General features: G+C 38.1%; 1 protein-coding gene across 3 annotated transcripts in view; it reads left to right on the top strand.

Annotated features, from left to right (window-relative positions):
• Nucleotides 1-19815, top strand: part of tusc3 (dolichyl-diphosphooligosaccharide--protein glycosyltransferase subunit TUSC3) — a 68902-nt gene that overhangs the window by 19922 nt on the left and 29165 nt on the right. For all 3 annotated transcript variants that reach the window (XM_023412746.2, XM_087175736.1, XM_087175735.1), the window contains exons 2-4: nucleotides 5493-5662; nucleotides 12799-12916; nucleotides 17026-17166. In XM_023412746.2, coding sequence (XP_023268514.2) covers nucleotides 5493-5662; nucleotides 12799-12916; nucleotides 17026-17166 — 429 coding nt within the window. The remainder of the gene's footprint in view (nucleotides 1-5492; nucleotides 5663-12798; nucleotides 12917-17025; nucleotides 17167-19815) is intronic.

Here is a 19815-nt window from a genome sequence, read left to right as displayed (position 1 = left end):
GGTGGGGGTGTGTGTGGGGGGGCTTGAGAGAGAGAGAGAGGGTGAGGGATGAGTCTTTGTTCCATGTTATACGAAGCCAATTTCCCGTAATCCCCCTTTCAATGGGAGAATTGGAGGAAACTGTATAGCAGCCTGATGGCCAAAACTGAGACCCATTCACTTACAATAGACCTCTGTTTAGTCCGCTCAGAGCAAAGGATTGTGGACTGAACAAACACTATGAGCTTTTCATGTGGAGGGTTCCCAGATCAAACCCCTGGCTGGCTGGGGAAATCTAGACTACAACTACAAACTACAAGGCACTTTAAAGTATTGGGGGTTTGTCAGCTTTTAAAATACTCAATTGACTCATTGTTTGATTAAATGACTCAGCTGACTGACAGACAAACTAACTAATCACCCGACTGCCTGCTTAATTCACAAACTGGATCTTTGAGTGACTGACTTCAGCTTATCGATTTACTATTTAGCTGATTTGCTAACCAAATAAATAATTAACTGGCTGAGTGGCTGACCATTTTTCTGACAGCTTTTGGGCCGGCTGGCCTGCTGGCAGAGTGACTCTATGCTTGAATAACTACTTGGCTGATAAACTAACCGTCTTCTCTGATGCCCCCCCATAACCTCTTGCTGTGTGGTCATTAGTGCATGAGTCAGTTCTGCCTTACACTCCATGTGTCATCCTTTTATTTTTTGTCCCTTCATCATTTCCTTTCCTCACGCTTCTTTTATCTCAACTCTATATCAGTTTCTATTTTCTCTTTTCCTCAACTTGGAGTGCTTTTTCTTTTCCAGTTGTTGGTCTCTTCATAACTCTTCCTCTACTAGTGAAAATATAATTTTTTTTATTTTAAAGTCAATTTTATTGTATTTATTTAGCCACAATTTCCGGTTCTCATCTCACCACAGTGACTTTGTATTGCAAGAAAGGTGAAAACAACAGGGAGTTGCTGAAAAAAAGATAACCGGAAAAGAAAAAAAGGAAAAAAGACAATCGGAAATTATGTAGAAAAGTGGATATAATGAATAAAAGAGAATGAGAGGAAAAGAGTAAACGGGGAACTATAGAGTAATTTAGACCTCAGTTCAGTGCTACCAATACAGTCTGCTGCCTATAATGTGTGTGTGTGTGTGTGTGTGTGTGTGTGTGTGTGTGTGTGTGTGTGTGTGTGTGTTTCTGTTTCTGTGTTTCTGTGTGTGAGAGAGAGAGAGAGAGAGAGAGTGAGAGAGGTCATGACATTCATAGAGTGAGTAACAGAAAATCAGACGGATAAAGCAGGATATCTACAGACCATTTGTGCATCTTACTCACTCACTCACATACACACACGTGCACAAATACACATGGTAGATGTGATTCATTTTAGTGCCCTCTGTGCTCAGTGGGGTGGAAATAAATGTTTTTAATGGTCCCAGGCTGTTTGGAGTGCTTATGTATTGTTCATGTTTGTGTGTGTGGATCAGGTAAAGTAGGGAGTTATAACACTGATGTGTGGGAGTCACTTGAAGGTCTAGCATAAGATATGTAAATAGCTCTGTGTAGGGAAAGGTTCATTAAAAGTGTTTCTAACTACTTTGTAGTTTACAGGCATCATTTTGTCTAAATACGTACAACAGGCATTACTGTGAGCTCGCAGACGATGGCCAAATTTACCTCAACTAAAGAGCGAACCGAGTCTATTATTGTTAGTGGCATGTATTTTATATCTTGTTCTCTTTGTTTTTGTAAAGGCAAATTTTAGTACGTTTCCCTGTTTTCTTGCCTGCTTTTACAGTACATGCTATTAATTTGCTGTCAATGGTGTTTGCTGGTAATGCAAACTTCCCTAATGTTTACTTGTTGTAATGCTAAATTCTGATGTATATATAAATGTACATAGCATCCACAGCGTCATTACAACAACGTACTCATTCAGTACTCTTATTTCTGAGATTCTGTCTTTAACAATAATTCTATTCACACTCATTAATCAGTCCCATTTGGTTGTACTTTGCCATTCTTTTTTTCAATATGGTATTGATCACATTCGCCATTTCCCAAACATGTTTCAAATGAAAAACCTACCAGTGTTTTATTTTTTAAATTCATTACCAGCCACCATAGTGCCATGAGTTCTGTCCTTTGACTGCACAAGTGGATTCTTGTTAATTGGGAGACAGGGTGAGTTTGAGATGTGCTTTTTTATTATTATCATGGTAAAAAAAAATTTTGATATTGACACCAGCTTCTGGTAAATAATGTATGAATAGCTGTCATCATACTCTACAATAGAATTATCATATCACTTAATAAGGTGATAAATGCATGCTGTCACACAGAGTTAACACAAGATATAGAAATTACACCCAGCCAGTCCTAGGAGACCCCTGGTAGTGGGAAATTTGAATCCCAAATTTATATGGATGATGGCCTGTATAGTTGCTAGTTTTCAGTTGTAGTTTTGCAGTTTGTATCTCTGTCTCTTCATTTATTTCCCAAATTATTTTTATTAAATTGAATTGGTAGGACAGTTCATTTTAAGACCTCCCAAGCAGGAGATTATGCTTCAAAACATGCCCTATATTATAGCAAATATTCTCTCTTGCCAGCTGCCCTCCATTGTTTTTCAGCACCTTTATCATCACTTACACTTCCCTCACAAGTAGTACTTTGGTGTATTTTCAGCACTGCGTGCGTGTGCGTGTGTCTGTGTGTGCGTGCACGCGCGCCTGCCTGAAAAACATGAGTAAGGCAGTGCATCATTACAGCATGATTGGCATCCAGGACTGACAGCTATCCTTTTGGGGCTGAATGCACATGGGCAAAAACTCGGTAGATAAATTCAAGGCAAAAAAGAAAAGGTGCACAGAAAGCACTTTGTACCTCCTCTGGATGTGCAATCCCGTTTGTGTGTGTTTGTGGTGGTGTGGTGTACTCCTTTTGTGCAGTGTTTCTTAGTGAACCTCCCTCATTATACATGGCTTGTTGGTGAAGGAGTGTGTTTGTCGGAGTTGAACAAGCAATACAGCAGAAACACGTGTCGTACTGTCTTTCCTTCTCTGTCTCACTCTCTTTTTTTTCTTATCCTCTTCCACTTTTGTTCTTTGTTTACTAGAAAGATTTAGTCTACAGCTCTGCTCTGTCTGCAGCTAAGCATATGAGCTTGTGTGTGTGCGTGAGACAGAGAGAGAGAGAGATTTTGGAGTGAGGTGCACTGTTAAATTATTTAGCTACTGTCTATTTGATCCAATACTAGTGGACCACTGGGTAGAGAGAGGGATTGAGAGGGAGAGATGGAAAGTTACTGTACATAGACTAGCTTGAGACACTCAGACCATCATGCGTTATCCTTTAAGACTGGTTCAAATTACAGACTGGAAATTCATTTTTGAAGTGCATCCCTCCTGTCTGCTGCCCTTCGGCTCTGTATTAGATGCCTCCCCCCCCTGCACAAGCGAGACTTGCATGCACATGTTGGGTAGCAGCTGCGAGCAAGAGGCACGCAGAATGTTGTGCCCTAGTTGACAATGTCAGCACACTCAGCTGGCTCAGTTGGCAAGACATTTTAATGATATATTTATATATTTTGATCGACGCACACAATCTTGTGTCACAAGACCTCCCAAAACCTTAACCCACAGCCACCACTGGAGGTGCAGCCTGAGGAGCTCTCAAATTCATTTTTCATTTCATAATCAACATTACAACACATGTAAATCAAAAAAGTATTCTATTTGAAGTTGGCGCGAGCTGTATATTTTGGATATTTTACACATTACACCTATTTTGTTGTCACGTGACTATTTTGGCCCAATGATCGAGTGATCTTGCCTGCAGTAAAAGTTAGGCTAGTTTAATTAGCTCAAGATGGATAATGCGGAGTCCCTGGACACATTCAAGTCAGCAGATTTGGAAGATTTTGGACCCCCTCACCCCAATAAAACCAAAACCAAAAATAAACAAGGCTGAACTGGACTGTGGATTTGTAAAGTCGTTACTCCCCTAAATCATATATGTTGATATATTAGTACATAGTGCACCAGTGCACTACTCTTGCCTACTTCCATTCATTCTCTTTCAACTGGAATGTAATCCTTTTTGCCTTGTCCAACATCACACCAAGGTTAACTGTATTACTACTAGTAGAATGACAATGAGTATAATGATTTTATCAGTTGAAAGTGTGAAATGAATAGCAGACAACAACATTGTTTGGGTCAAAACATAAACAACATGTTCTCTACCCTGAGTTATTTATTTCTATTTAGAACATGGTAGTTGCTTTAAAGTAATGGGCAAGAAAAGAGAAGAGAGAAAAATATATTTATCAGTGTTTCTGTATATACTAAAGATGCAGAGATGGTGGACAAAAGTCTTTAATGAAAAATGCATGACAAACCGTCAACACAGATTTAGCATAGTCTAGTTCACAAAAAAAAAAGAGTTTTATGCTGTAAATTGAAATATGCTTTCCGGACAGATTTTTTTGCTGTACAGTTTGATCAGCAGTGTTTGGGGAAACAAGTGTTTCATCAGCAGTCTTGTGTTTCATCAGCCATCAGTTCAGAGCTCAAATTTGGCAAAGAAGATGCTGGTAGAGAGCGAGCAGTGTCCTCCTGAGAACTTACACATCATATAGTAGATTTACAGACACACACACAGTACAAGGACACTTGTGCACACGCATACACAGTCAGCCACATCAAATCATTACGTACCCCACTGCATAACTTTGCCATAATAAGCATTTCAGCTTTAGAAACCTTGCAAAGGCACTAGCTGATGTGTTTGTGTACACATGTATGCTGTGTGTTGTTTGCCTTTAGCGTTGTGTTCTGACGCTAACTCTGTTGTGACCTTTTGGCTAAGCCGGACTGGATTTAATCAACGGCAGACTCCTACAATTCACACACAAAAACAACCGAGAACTATGGCTTTTCTGTACATACACACACACCTAGACTACCAAGTCAGGACTCCTTTTCTGTAAATAATGGTTAGGTTTGTTGTATTCACGATTTTTTGCATCCCATTATTCAATACAGGCCAGGAGTCAAGCCTATTAAAATTTAGATTTAGTAACTCACATCCAGGAACACCTTTCCCTATATCAGCCTTGGACTCTGAAAGCAGCCAGTATTTACTACAAGATACCTCCTGGTCATGTAGTAGTTGGAATATTATAGAATATAAGAGACATTGCTTGAATAAGAGGAATAAGAAGAAGTCAAGGATTTTGATATATTCTGTGGGAAATCTTTCTTGGGACTGTACAAATAGATTATGTTATATGAGGATACTAGAATGTCTTTGCAACTTCTCTATGCTGTCACTTGACTGTACATGCTTTACCCCCATAACAGGAAAGTTTTTGACATTTTAAAGAATTAAAATGCCTTTATTTATTCTGTCTAGCTTTGTTGGACTCACAGGAATTACTTTTTCTGTTTGAGTCTGAAAATCCTAACGGGAAGCATTGTCCTCTCTGCCCTTTCACTGTCTGTTTGTTCAGAACCTGCTGTCAGAGAAGGTTGACCAGATGATGGAGTGGTCCTCTCGGCGTTCGGTCGTCCGGATGAACGGTGACAAGTTCCGTCGCTTTGTCAAGGCCCCACCCAGGAACTACTCTGTCATCGTCATGTTCACTGCCCTGCAGCCTCAAAGGCAGTGTTCTGTCTGCAGGTATACAGACACACACACACACACACACACACACACACACACACACACACACACACACACACACACACGCGAACACACAAGCACAAATGTCCTAGAGCTCATCGGATATTTCACATACCCTGCTTGCACGCACATATAATGACTTGCACACCTTGGGAAACACAGAAAACAGTATTATATAATAGGAACCTGTGAGTCACGTTGACATTTGGATCAAAGGGACTCCAGCCAGCCATACTACCAAAGGCGAAAGAATAAGTTCCACAGAACAAGGCCAACAAGACCTACTTACCCACTTGCATGGTCAAAGCATTTAATACATTGATGAGATTTTCCAAAAGTCCCAGCAGCAAGCTTTAAATTGGATTTTTATTAACAAAACTAAGCTTGCATCATGTTTGCAGCAGAATCAACTGCAACACGGCAAGGTCAAACACTACCTCAAAATGCTGATACAAGATTAGAAGTTTGATTTTAATTTCTAGTTCCGAATATAAATGAATCCCCATCTGAGTCAAATGATTTTAACTCCATGTCAATCCCAGTGTTTCAGCACCATGGACAGCTGTGCACACAACACTGGTACTCTGGACTCTGGAGCTGTCCTTGGTCCTGAAAGCTACTTTGTAGTCAGTGAAGCCATTAGAACCAGTGTTGGGTATGGTGTTTTTCTAGCATCATCATGTCTCAGATGCCAGATGAGCACATTTACAACACTGTGTTCTGTCCTCTCATTATGAAAACAACTGGAGATAAGAGACAGACTACTGGAAATGCAGCATGAGGAGCTGAAATAAACAGTATAAGACTAAATGCAAAATTGGCTGCACTCATATATTTATTGTAGACATTGTGTTTTTTTTTTTTTAAAGTATATTTTTTTGGGCTTTTTGTGCCTTTATTGGACAGGATAGTGGAGAGAGACAGGAAATCGGGAGGCAGAGAGGGGGAATGACATGCAGTAAAGGCCGTCCGATGCGGGACTCGAGCCGGGGCCAACTGCAGCGAGGACTGTAGCCTCAACACATGGGGCGCCTGCTTAGACCACTACGCCCCTAGACATTGTGTTTTAACATTTTGATAATTGCCCACTACAGTCTATGGCATCAAATGATGAAAAGGGACAGAAGCTACCATTTGGATTGCATACAGCGTGCACACAGAGGACCCAACTTTATTATTTTTGGATGTTTTTCACAGGGTCATGTGAATTGCAGTCAGTCCTGCTCTTTCTCTGGTAGAATTAGATTTTGTTTTTATCGTTCATGCTTGCTTTGATTGTTTTTCATTTCATTTTTACTGTTGATTTCCCTTTTGCATTCATATTTGCATCTCTGTCAGGCGCACTTGAATGGGAAATTTGCAACCAAAGATGGTAGCTGCTCTGATGTTCAGGAATTACTGATTTCCCTACAAATCACTGTGTCTCTTTCTGAAAAGTGTTATTATTTGGTAAACCTTGGTTCAAGTTGTTCAGACCCATATCAAGAAATAAACAAACGTGGAAACTAGGCTTGTGACTCTTTGTTGAGTTATGGAATATTACATTTCAAGTTACTTAATACACATTCACCACACTGGAATGCATGTTATACAGTATGTTTGACCCATGTCCTGGTGTCCAAGTGGAAGTCTAGCTGGTTGATGAAATCAGTACTGACCTTCTCCATCCTGACCTGGCCTGTTACTCTAATCAGCCACTCTTGTATTTCATCAGTCACTTGATTATATAACTTATTCATCACTCATGTCAACACCCATCAGCTACCTCTCCTTTTCTATATATATATATATATGTGTGTGTGTGTGTGTGTGTGTGTGTGTGTGTGTCTCCCTCATTTTTCTCTTCAGAAAATTTATTTTTGTTGAAAATAGGCAGAACTGACATTTACTGTATTATCACAAAAGACAGACAAACTTAGTCTTTTTTATTTCTCTTTTATTCCTGTGCTCTGAAAATTCAAATTCTATTTTTTCTTTATTGGCAGAGCCATAATTAAGCACACAATTGCAATAGCAGGTTGTACAAGGAGGTTTACAATTATATTCACAAACACTCTCAAATCTTACCACTTGCTATGGGCTAATCTTACTCACTAGATGTAGCCTCTTGGTGTGAGCCAGTCATTTGGGCACCTATTTCAGGCGTCATTCGACTTCCTTTCCACTTCCCTTGCCTGTGACCATTTTCAAATGGAAAATGGCAAGTTCTGATGAAGATCTGAATTGTGCAATCGCACAGTCGACATATGGCTTTGCTTTTTTTTGTGGCGTTTTCTTTGCAGGGATTAGCCGCTGTAATGACGGTGCTCTCCTCCGCATGTGCGAATGTTTGGCACCATTGCTGCATCCTGGGCTCAGCGCCGCCCGAGATGATTGTGGTTTAAAGAAATGCAAACAAGCCAAAGCGTTTTTCCCTAGTGGCAGAATAATAATGGGTGCAGCCAGACTATTCTCCAGTGCTGACACAGCACTGTGGAGATCATGGCTATGCAGGACTAGCTGTGGGCTGACCCTTGATATATGAAGACACACACACACACACACACACACACACACACACACACACACACACACACTGATTCACTGATTGATCGACTGGTGATTGAAAAAGGCTAGTTTTCAGTCTGGTCGGCTCAGATATGCGATTCTTTGGCGGTCAAATTTATACTCATGCATCACATGATGGTTCGTCATGCACACAACAGCACAGACACAGCTACACACACACACACACACACATACACACACACACACACACACACACACACACACACACAACATGCTGTTGATATGGAAACTATTCATGATGAGTCCAGAAGACACAAAGCTCGCAATTTGGAATACCGGCCAACATAAGCCATGGAGGAACAACAATGAAAACATTTCAAATGACAAACTTAATCAGACACTTAAAAAACATCAACTCGCAGCATGTTGAATTTCAAGAAACTAGCAAAGGCTAAAACTAGTCCCGCATCGCTTACCTCACCTATGCATGATGGCGACCTCGCTGAACTGCTGCTGCTATGATACAATTGATTTTTCCTTTAAGAAGTTACAAAATTTTTGTGTAGCTGTCAATTATAGTTCTTAGAAAGAGGATCGGAATCGGCGGGTCAGACTTTTCAAAGAAATCCGAAATCAGAATCAGCCAAGAAAAATGCAATCAGTTTAAACTTGTGAGGCCGAGCATTTTGGTGTGGGTGTCGGAATCCACAGGTGTAGTGGGGCCCCAATTTGTGAAGCTCACAAATATAGCAAAACAAGGCCCCACACACACACACACACACACACACACACACACACGTTTATCTGTTTATCTCAGAATCAATTTCTCTTCCTCCTAACAAGAAACCAGCCTACTTATTTTTATTAAATCACCAGATGCATTTGTTAATATCAATCTGTCTCATTCACCATTATCCCTGTCCTTTTATTCCTTTTCTTTACTTCTATCTGCTTCTTCTTCTCTTTGATTGTGTGCCAACCCCCCCCCGCCGCTTATTAACACAAGCGATAGCATCGAATCATTAGTGAAACAGCGCGACAGAGAGAGTAAGAGATGGATGTTAGATGGTGACCAGAGAGTCTGCGTTAAGAGGACCATCAGGCAGTGAAAAAGATGCCTAATTACTGGGGTCCTCACTCCCACATCACTCTTAAGCTTTGTCCCAGTTTCATACTACGTACTAAGTGTTGTTTTCACACAAGAAATGAGACTAATTTAAGTATACTAAAAGATGACAGTTGTCACACTGTATTCATTCAAGTGTCGATGGTACGGTGATGTTGAAGTATTTTCATAAAATGTATCAAGCGACTGGAAAAAAAATGGCAGATAGTGATGCAACAGTTCAGGCTGAACACTGCACCAAGAACGGAAGTAAAAGGAACGTTTTCTGCTGGATGAAACTTGGAAAAGTACCTCTTTGTTTAGTTGAATGATAACTACCGTATCCAGTGGGGTCCAAAAGTCTGAGACCAATATACTTGTATTTCTTCTTTGGTAACTAGGTTACATTTTGCAGGTTTCACTGCAGTTTTTGACTGATATGATTCTGTGTTATTGTTTCTCAGTAACCGCTAACAAGAAAATTTGAGTTTAGTGTGACGTGACGTGACTTGACACACACACACACACACACACACACACACACACACACACACACACACACACACACACACACACACATAAGCAGACAGTTACACATGTACACTTACACATACATGTTGTTATGGTATGAAAGTTTAGAAAAAACTTAATAGTGACTTTATTTTCAAATGTGTATCAGTTAAAATATGCTAATCATATCTTACTATGGAGAGGTAATGTCTGTGCCCCACACTCATTGAACAGCCTGGCAGCAGTGAAAAAATATTTCCTTCTAAAGTTTTTAAGCAAGCTCCACCCTTCTAATCAGTCAGAGAAAGCTAAAGTCAGGGGTGGGAGCTCAGAGGTGTCAATCAATGCATTAACGCACTTCTGGTATGGCTGACTCATAGGCTATCAAGCTCCCATTTCCTGCAGTAGCTGAGACAGCTATTATGACGAGGATTTAGGAGAAGGACTGGGCAGAGTGCAACAGAGCAGGGAGAGGGAAGGGTGGGAGGAGGAGAGTAGCTTGATTTCGAATCTAGCACTAGGCTGATTTCCAAAACTTGCATATTGTAGCTTTAAGCACAAGCTTCAGTCACACACATGACAATTTTCACTCCCACATCCAGCACACTTAGTACTTAGTAAATAAACACCTTGTCATAGAGATGATAGTAACACATAGCACATATATAATATATAACTATTATATTATTTACAAAATAACAGGTCACATCAATATATACTGTAAATATATAATTGATATAATATAATGAATGTCACAATAAAAGACTGAATTAATGTATTGAGTTCACAGTGGTCTGTAGCGTTTTCATTTTCGCACTTGACCATAAAAAAATATATAATTAAAATACCTTTAGTCATTTTTAATTAATTCATATGCCTACCTTGTTGTGCTGGTTAATTTATGTTGCCTGGGTGAGATAGGTTAAGAGAAAACTTTGTACACATCGTCTTTTCCCTTTCCACACAAACCTGATGCTCAAATGTATTCAGGGCTCAAGTACTGTAGTTAACACCGGTCAGGTTTGTTGTACACACACTGAGAAATGAGCAAAACTGAAAAGTAGCTTTGATAGATAAAGGTGAGTGCTTTTTTTGTGACGTGTAAAGCAAGCAGCAAGAATTTATGTTTATCATTTGTTTAATAGTCAAAGTTTTACAAGTTAAAATATTCTTTATGGTGAATAAGCAGATATTGTTACACTAAAATAAATAAATACATATACCACGAAATGTCATATGAGGAATATAATAAAAGCCATCAATTAAAAGTGGCTTAACATTCACAAAACACAATATTTTAACTTTATTATTTTGCTTAATTATTTAATAAAAAAACTTAACCCCATCAGTAAAATATTCTTTTATTATTAGGACAGTTGTCACGAAGCTAAATAAACAACAAATGAATAAATATCAGTACAGTAAAAAGCCAGATCTCAGTGTCACCTAGACAATCCCAGCAGAGTGGTGTTCACAGAAAGAGACGAGCACCACTGTAATCCCTGACAGTCTGCTGGCCTGAGTTTCAACTTCATCTCTGCTGACTTTTTTAAACTGTAGACACTTCAAAGGACCCATCCTAACATTAGTTGCGAAGATAACAATGTAACACCACTGCACATAACAGATCCTGACAGACGATTTCCCACTAATTAAAGCAACACAAAAGGCAGTTGACACAAGACACAATGTCAAATTGAAGTAGAGCATCATATAGGCCTAACTAAAGTCAGAAACAGAGAGAGAGAGAGAGAGAGAGAGAGAGAGAGAGAGGGAGAAAAACAGAGGGACTGCTTCTTGGCATTTAACTTTTTATCTTGTCATACAGGAGGACAAGACTGATCTGACCAAGGCTGGTTAAAATAACTTCTTCATTAAGTGTAATTTGAAGTAAATAGAAATAAAGTGACAAATGAAAGAGATTACACGTCACAAGACATCACCATGGATCTAGATTACAGTTTCTTTTTCTCCCTCCCTTGTTCTTCTCTCCTTCTCCTTCTCGTTTTCAGACTCTGCATTTTTTAACAGTCCTGAACATTCTCTTTCACTTTGTCCCAATGCTTGCTTCTTCTCTTTTTACCCCACCTCTTTCGACCCTATCAATCTGTTTTTGAGGCCACTAGTTGTGGATTTTCTGGTGATATTGTCCTCCATTTTCATACACCTTCTGTCTCTTCATGAATAAATGCATTCATTTCATCCTTTGTGAAGTGCCTGTGCCCATGGCTTCTCAGAATCAAAATAACTCATCCTGTAAGACAAAGAGCAGTTGAATAAATGAAAAGACAAACAATAACTGAGTACTTTTAAAACATAATTGACAACACTGTAAACAAGACATCTAGGGTACTCAGTCTATTTTGGCTGCCACAATATTAGTTCCATTCTGATGACAATACTAGATTTGCAAAAGATGATACAAAGAGTAATTGTGTTTGTGAATAAGGAATGTTTAATAACCTTTTTCATTACAATTATGTCCCTAGTATAAGTTTTAGTTTTAAGTGAAGTTTTAACTGCAAATTAAACATTTCTTTATACGACATGTTTCCCTTTTTTTTTTTTGTTTTTAGGCTTTTAACTTTAGTTTCACAAAACCTGAGAATCCACATTTTTTCAGCACTGTCTTTTCAGGTATGAAGATGTTCAGTGTGGTCTGTTCGAATCAGAATTCTTCCTAGAATTGAAAAGCCTGTTAAAACACTTCAGTACTAGTTCAAGGTCATTTAATTGTCGTGCTGGAAAATCAGTCCGCTAGACAATTGTTGTAATATAGGTCTGAAATTATGATTCATTATGTTTTTAGTATATGATGACACCTGACTTCAGTGACGTCTGCAATCAACCAGGTTTATTTGCTTCAGAAGAGATCATCTTGAATAGAGTCCTAATTATTGGCATGGTACTTGAAATGTGTATCTGAGTATTTACCTACATGTAAAAACATGAAATATTTTGTCTTGGCTTTTTTCTTGATATTTGTTTCTGTCTCATTGCCATTTTATAGGCAGGCGAATGAGGAGTACCAAGTTTTGGCAAACTCGTGGCGTTACTCATCTGCATTTTCCAACAAGCTGTTCTTCACGGTAGTGGACTACGATGAGGGAGCTGATGTTTTCCAACAGGTAACCAGTTATTTAGAGTTTTGTCAATCCCATGTGTATTCACCCAAACCTAATGCTATTTGTATGACAAGCCCGTGACTTGAATGAAACATGCTCACACAGTAGTGTGTAACCCACAGAAAACACCACTAGCACTTGCAGCAACTGCATTTGATTGGTTTAAAATCTGTTGGCTTCAAATTTAATTAATCAAAACTTCCCTTCCACCTTTGGGAAGGTTTTTTTTTATGTGTCATAAGGATGATTTAATTTCACAAAGATAAAAGTACTAGACAAAGATATTGAACACAAAAAGCTAATGCTGAACGCGAATGCCGAAGGTAATTTGCTCCCTAAATTAATAGCTGCTTGTGTAGTAAAACTGCCTTTTTTTTTAAAAAAAAAAAAAAAGAAAACTCCAGGTGTTGTCGGGCAGAGATTCTGGGGTAATATCAATCAACTGCAAATATGCCTTTTCTTTCCCCTCATCAGTCCCAATTTTCCTTTCCACTGTGGTCAGCCATTGTTAGACACAGCGCTTCTGCTGTTCCTTCCTCTCCATCATATTCATGGCCAACTTTTTCTTCTCGTCCTATCAAACCCTGTTATCTTCAGCATCTCTTCTCCTTTCTAAGTTTCATTCTCTCCTCTTTCCCTTATTCCCTCACTTCTATAGTAAGGAGCTGCCTCAGAGCTTCAGCGGTAGTCAAACAACCTCATAGAAAACCTTTGAGAAAAAGGCGCCAACAAAAAGTCACACACATACACACAGGTATTTATATGCATTGGAATAGAACACAGTGTAATTCGTGGACATAAACACACACACACACACACACACACACACACACACACACACACACACACACACACACACACACACACTGACAAACACAACGCGCATATTGATATGGACAAACAAGGAAGCATACAAGCACAAAGCTAATTAAATGCTGATAAACACATGCAATCAACACACATTACACACTCCATTCTGAAGCAGAGGCACTGGTGAGTAACCTGTGTCAGGTAGGTAGCTGTTTTCATTCCACTCACACAAGGAAAAGATGCTGACAAGATGTCTTTTGATTTACATTTGAGAAGCAGGAACAAGAGGATTAAAAAAAAAAAAAAAACAAAGACTTAAACTGTTAGAATACTTTCAGATTCATTTTCTGGTTTTCTACTTCCGTTGTGTTCAGGCTTAATGCCAAGCAACTTTCAAAGCTCTGACACATAAAGTGTCAATGGAAAGATGCAAGTGAACTTCAGTAATTGTAGGTTTTTTGTCTGGGAAATGTGAACTGATTCAAAAATGCATTTGACAGTGACTGGTTTCATCATAAACATAAGTTTATTACACACCCGTCTGTCTGTAATCCTTGTTTTGCACTTCTACTGTGCCATAAACAAGGGCTGTAGATTATTCTCTTATTAATTGTATTCAGCTGTAGATGTGATCCACCGTGATGAAATGAATGGATGACTGAAATAAAAACAGGCTAATTATTGCTAATGCTAAAGCTTATTCCTTCAAACAGTGTTAACAATTTTTTACCTACTTTTGATCCAATGACATGCTTCTAAGTGTAGAAGCACACATTCCATGCTCTGCTGTGCACTGCCATTAATGGTCTACCATAGGTTTTGACTGAGAGGTAAGAGTTATCACTTCATCATGATGGTCTAAGACTTTTGGACCCATCTGTACATAAATTTGAGTTGCGTTCAACCAGTGAAACCAAAATGGAGACAATTAGTGTGCTCCCCAACAAACTGGAACAAACAAACTAAAAGCTTTTGAAAAATCTAAGTATAAGTATTATTCGCTTTAAAGACATTTTTGTCACTAGAAAACTTCCTCTGTGTTTTTCTCTAGTGATGCTGAGTAGTGCTGAGTAGGTTAAAAACTCTTGAACACAGGCAGTACCAGAAACAGGCCACTTTCTTCAAGCAGCTTTACCCAAATACAGAAAAAGATACAAAATACAGAGGTAAATTCCCTGTTGTCCTTTGTTATACTACACTTTATACTCTTAGAACTTTAAATAGTTATCCTCAGTTAAAAATAGTCTGGTATTTAATATTTAAGTGTCTTTAATATTTCTTACTCTTTTTCCTCCAGTACTTCAATTGTTCCTTCTTACTCTTTGGGTTTCTTGCAACTTCTTTCAAATATTTCCTCAAAGCTGTTTCATTTTCATCACTCTATCCTCATCCATTCTTGTCGTGACAAAAAAGGCTGTTGAAGTTTGTGTTCATGGGTATTTCTGCATATGCTCTATATATACTCATTTTTACATGTGTATGTATATATGTATATATGAATGCATGCACACATGCCTCTAATACATTAATCTCCTTAATATCACTTAAAAGTTGGTGGATAGAAAAATAACCTACAACTCTCCTCTCCACTCATTATTTCTATGCATTCCTCATTTCCTTCCTTTTATCCTCCTCTCCATGTTTCTCCAGGTGCCTTGGGGAAAACAGGAGAGAGTAAACCAGTTGACTTTATTGTTGCTGATAATTGTAGGGAGTCCTGGGATTTGGAGTTAAATAGGTGTGAAACATGGGGGGGGGGGCGGATTTAGAGAAAGAAGATAATCAACATCTTTTGAAATTCCTACTATATGCAATTGTCTTTATTTAGCTTTGTGTGTGTGTGTGTGTGTGTGTGTGATGTGTTTATTTTTAATAGGACGGACAGGAAACAGAGCAATGCATTTGTATAAAAGAATATATTTATGCTAAGATAGAATTATCGGAGATGTCTTTCTGTCCAATTATTAGCTGTGATAGCCAGCACACACCCACTTGCTGTCTTGTAATTAGATCAGTACACACACGCATACACACAGAGAGGCATATAACATGATAGAAATACAATGCACTGGTGTTGTTCCTTATATCTACTGATCTTTGAGGGTTATTTTTTGTCATCGTTTCTGTGCCAAGTCATTTAGTATTGAGTATCTGCCCAGTGCAGAGTCTTGTCTCAATTTTTATATTTCCAGTCAGGGAACAGCAGCATAGTGCAACTTTAAAGCCAATCAAATTTGGGTTGGTTGTTTTGACAACTGAATAGCTCTCCATAATATAATACAATGTGTATGACAACTTAATTGGTTTTCTGTAATTTTCAAAATGTCTTATAGTATGTTGTATAATGTACTTGAGGAATGTGAATCTGGAGACGTTATGGCTGGAAGGTTTGGACAGGATTTGGACAGCTTCGCTTCATTTCCCAGCAGGAACAAAATTTTAAATGCAGTTTCCAACCGACAGCAGTGCTTTAGAGGCACAGTGTACCTGCATAATGCCGTTCAAAAAGAGGCAGAGTGAGCTTTGTTCTTTGATGCTCGCTGTCAGTAAGGGTATCTTCATTGAAATTGCTGGCTGATTTAGTTGTTTGTGCCACTTTGCGGATCACTCACTCACAAAACGTATATTTATATTTGAAATAGGTTCTTAATATCCCACTATAGGAATACATACATACATGTGTGTAGTTATGACAAGTTATGAAAATTTAAAGATGACTGTGCTTGTCTGACGAAAAAAACAATTGCATTATTTCAAGTGAAAGGTACTGTTAGAGTAAACCAGTTTTTTTATTGTATTTTATTGTTTTATAGGAAAATTCAAAATTAAACAGAATTTCTTACAGAGGCACTAAGTCTTAGTCCACAGGTAGACAGGTATTTATTAAAACAGGGGTTTTCCTCCTTCAGTCTTAAAAAAAATTCACTGTCCATGTGAAAATTTAAAACACGCTGTTGAAAGCATGCCAAACCTATGTACAGTGTATGTAGATTGTTATTTGATGGACATTGGGCAGTTTTAGCTTCTGATTTATAGAAATCAGGCAGAATCACATAAAAAAAAGGATCATAAATTTAAAAAGAGAATAGGCTTCAGAATTGAATTTTAAGGACAGCAAGCAATTAAGTATATAGGAATGATTAACAATGGAGACTAAAAACTTTGACATATACAGTATAATGCAAAGGTGGAAGTGAAGGTGAACCTCTGATGATTAAGACATTGTCGTCTATGACTATTTGACAAGTCAGAGATGACGTTAACTTGATATTTCCATCCTCATTTTCTCCCATTTTCTCTAGTTGAACATGAACAGCGCTCCAACCTTCATGCACTTTCCAGCGAAGGGAAAACCAAAGAGGGCTGATACGTTTGACCTGCAAAGGATTGGCTTTGCTTCAGAGCAGCTGGCCAAGTGGATTGCAGACCGCACAGACGTTCAGGTACTACATACACAGATGTTCACCATACAAAACATAGAGTAGGACACAAACACAAAACACTCTGTATTAACTCCTTATCACTTTCTGATTGTCAAGCGAAAATCCCTGCAGTCACACGCTCACATGTTGTGTGTTACTGTGGTTACCAGATTATCTTGCATAAGTCTGTAATTTACAGAGATCTTTTTTAATTGTTGCTAAATGAGTGGAGACCTTCGTCTTCAACAAACTGACCAATACAGGCAAATGGACCTGATTTTTTTTTTTTTTTTTTTTTTTACACTGCACCAAGCAGGTTAGGTGTGAACCACACTTTAGTATTTGTAACAGCAGATGCAATGTTGTCATAGCCTTTTAAGCTTCAGGGAACAGAGTGTTGCACATGGACATGCAAATGCCTTTGCTTGGAGGCACTTAAGTTGTTATCTCCTGGGAGATCAAACCTTCACCCTTTTGACTACAGTATCTGCTTTCCTGAGCAACATGTCAGCCAAGTATGAGCATACATAGTCCAAGTGTCCCACTGACTTTCTGGATCTAGATTCAAATGGCTATCTTTCATTGAAGGAGAGGGGAGCACTTTCACTAAGTGCTAGCTTTCAGGCACTTCAGTGTGACTTTACCACATGAATAGAGAAGAAACAGAAAAGGAAAAAAAATAAAAAACAGGACAGATATACGATCAAAAATATGTATCAGAAAATACAGAGATGAGTAAGTTTGTGTTATGGAGGAACTGGAATGAAGGTGAGTAAGTGAAGTTCGTGTTTAAATTTAGTGCCACTATAGTGTGAAAGGCTGACAATAAGGATAGATGGTGAAGGTGAAGTAGCTTTGACTGTTGTGTGAATATATGAGACATTAGCTGTTCTGTTGCATAATACCTTCCCCTTCCAAAATAAAACTCAGAATGACTTAATATAGTGTGAGACTCTTTAGGGCATGTAGGGCATTACTACAGCGGTTTACATACACTGTTATAGACATTATTAGAGCTCACTGTGTCTTTGTTGTATCTACTTTATCTCTGTTTTTTCTTCAGCTACAATCACAACATAAAAATGACTAAACATAGACCGTCTTGATTTTGCTCTTCTTGTGTTGGCCAAAAGAATTAGAATTTTAGTCTATAACAAAATAGTGAAAGTAAAACAGCCTGACTACTTTATGGCACCACTGTATATATTTTGTAAATTGGAAAAGGATGCATCTCTTTCATTTTCTTCTCATGTAACAGATTATAGGTGAGGCTGCAAACTTGCACAGTATGTGACATAGAGACTAAATCTCGTTTTCTCTCACTTTTCCTTCCTGAATTATGCATACTTTAAATCCAGTAACACTTCAGCTGCAGCAGATGGTACACATATTTTCAATGGTAACATAATCATTGTTGGTGGTACATAGTGTATGTGTTGTATCTTTACGAGCATTTTTACCATTGCATCTGTTAGTAGCAAGCACAGCATGTTGTCAGTTTAGCTCTATGGCCCCACACATGCAGTTTCTTTTTGGGTGCACAAATGTTTCCTACCTATTTAGTTTAAGGTGAGATATTTTTTTTCCCCCCTAATTGACACACAAATTAATGTGTGTCAGGTAGGAGAAACATTTACTGGTAAGAAAGAAACACAGCTTCTTAATGGCTGGTCAAACACAATCTAAAATGTGTTCCATCACAACTATCAAGCATGTTTGTTACAGATTTAGTTACCCACTTGGTTGCAGCAGGGTGCCAGGTTTCTCACAGGAGGGTGGTGAAAGAACCTGAAGAACCTTTTTTGCAAGAGAGAGTAAGAAAAAATAAAATGATAAATAGGTAAAATGCAGTACGAAGTATGAAATTCATTCCATCAATATTTCTTTTTACTATCACTTGAAACTCACCTAAATACTTGCTTTCTAAAGGGTCAGTTTACCCAAAGAAATAGTGCCTATAAAACTGCCAATACAGAGGTTTGTGGATAATCCAAAAATGAAATTGTTTTTAATGTTTTCACAAATGTTTTCTAATAATACTGATATAAGATATCTTATAACCCCATTAGCAACAAGGGAGTTTTTTTCACTCTGTATTAAACCTTGACCAAGTGTTTAGACCAGCAGCTTTAAGGGAAACACACCTGCCAACCTCTTATTGTACTGCATAGTGCTCTTGATGACGTTGTTTTGTTCCTATAAATCGAAATCTAGAGACAAACTGTATTCATTTATATGCATATATTTATATTTAGAGAGTGAGAGAGAAACACATGAAAGTTATGATAGAAGAGTTTTAATATAAAGACCTGAACAATTGATATGATATGGTCATATGTTTATGGTTAATGAAATTCTGAAGAGCCATTCCTCAGAAGAACATTTTGTTATCTTTAAATTTTTTAATAATTTTTTTTCGATATCATCATTTTGTACCTTCTGAAAATGTTGTTTCCCCTCATTCTTATTTAGTCTTGTGAAGTCTTACCATTGTCTGTGGGTTATCACTGATGAAACACATTCCAATGTGTTCCAATGGGGGAATAAGGGAGGGCTTTGAAAACAGTTGACAAAACTCTTGTTTGAAAATGGTAAAAACACCATATATATAAATATAGATATACAATTGAAACTGTTTGTTTTTATTGAAAATACCTTTTCCTTAAACGA

Source organism: Seriola lalandi, unplaced genomic scaffold (genome assembly GCF_002814215.2).
Source record: "Seriola lalandi dorsalis isolate HSWRI2012SDOR001 ecotype SW California unplaced genomic scaffold, Sedor1 jcf7180002054486, whole genome shotgun sequence".
Classification (NCBI taxonomy): Eukaryota; Metazoa; Chordata; class Actinopteri; order Carangiformes; family Carangidae; genus Seriola; species Seriola lalandi.
Note: the sequence above shows the minus strand (reverse complement) of the source record. Positions and strands in the feature narration are given on the sequence as shown.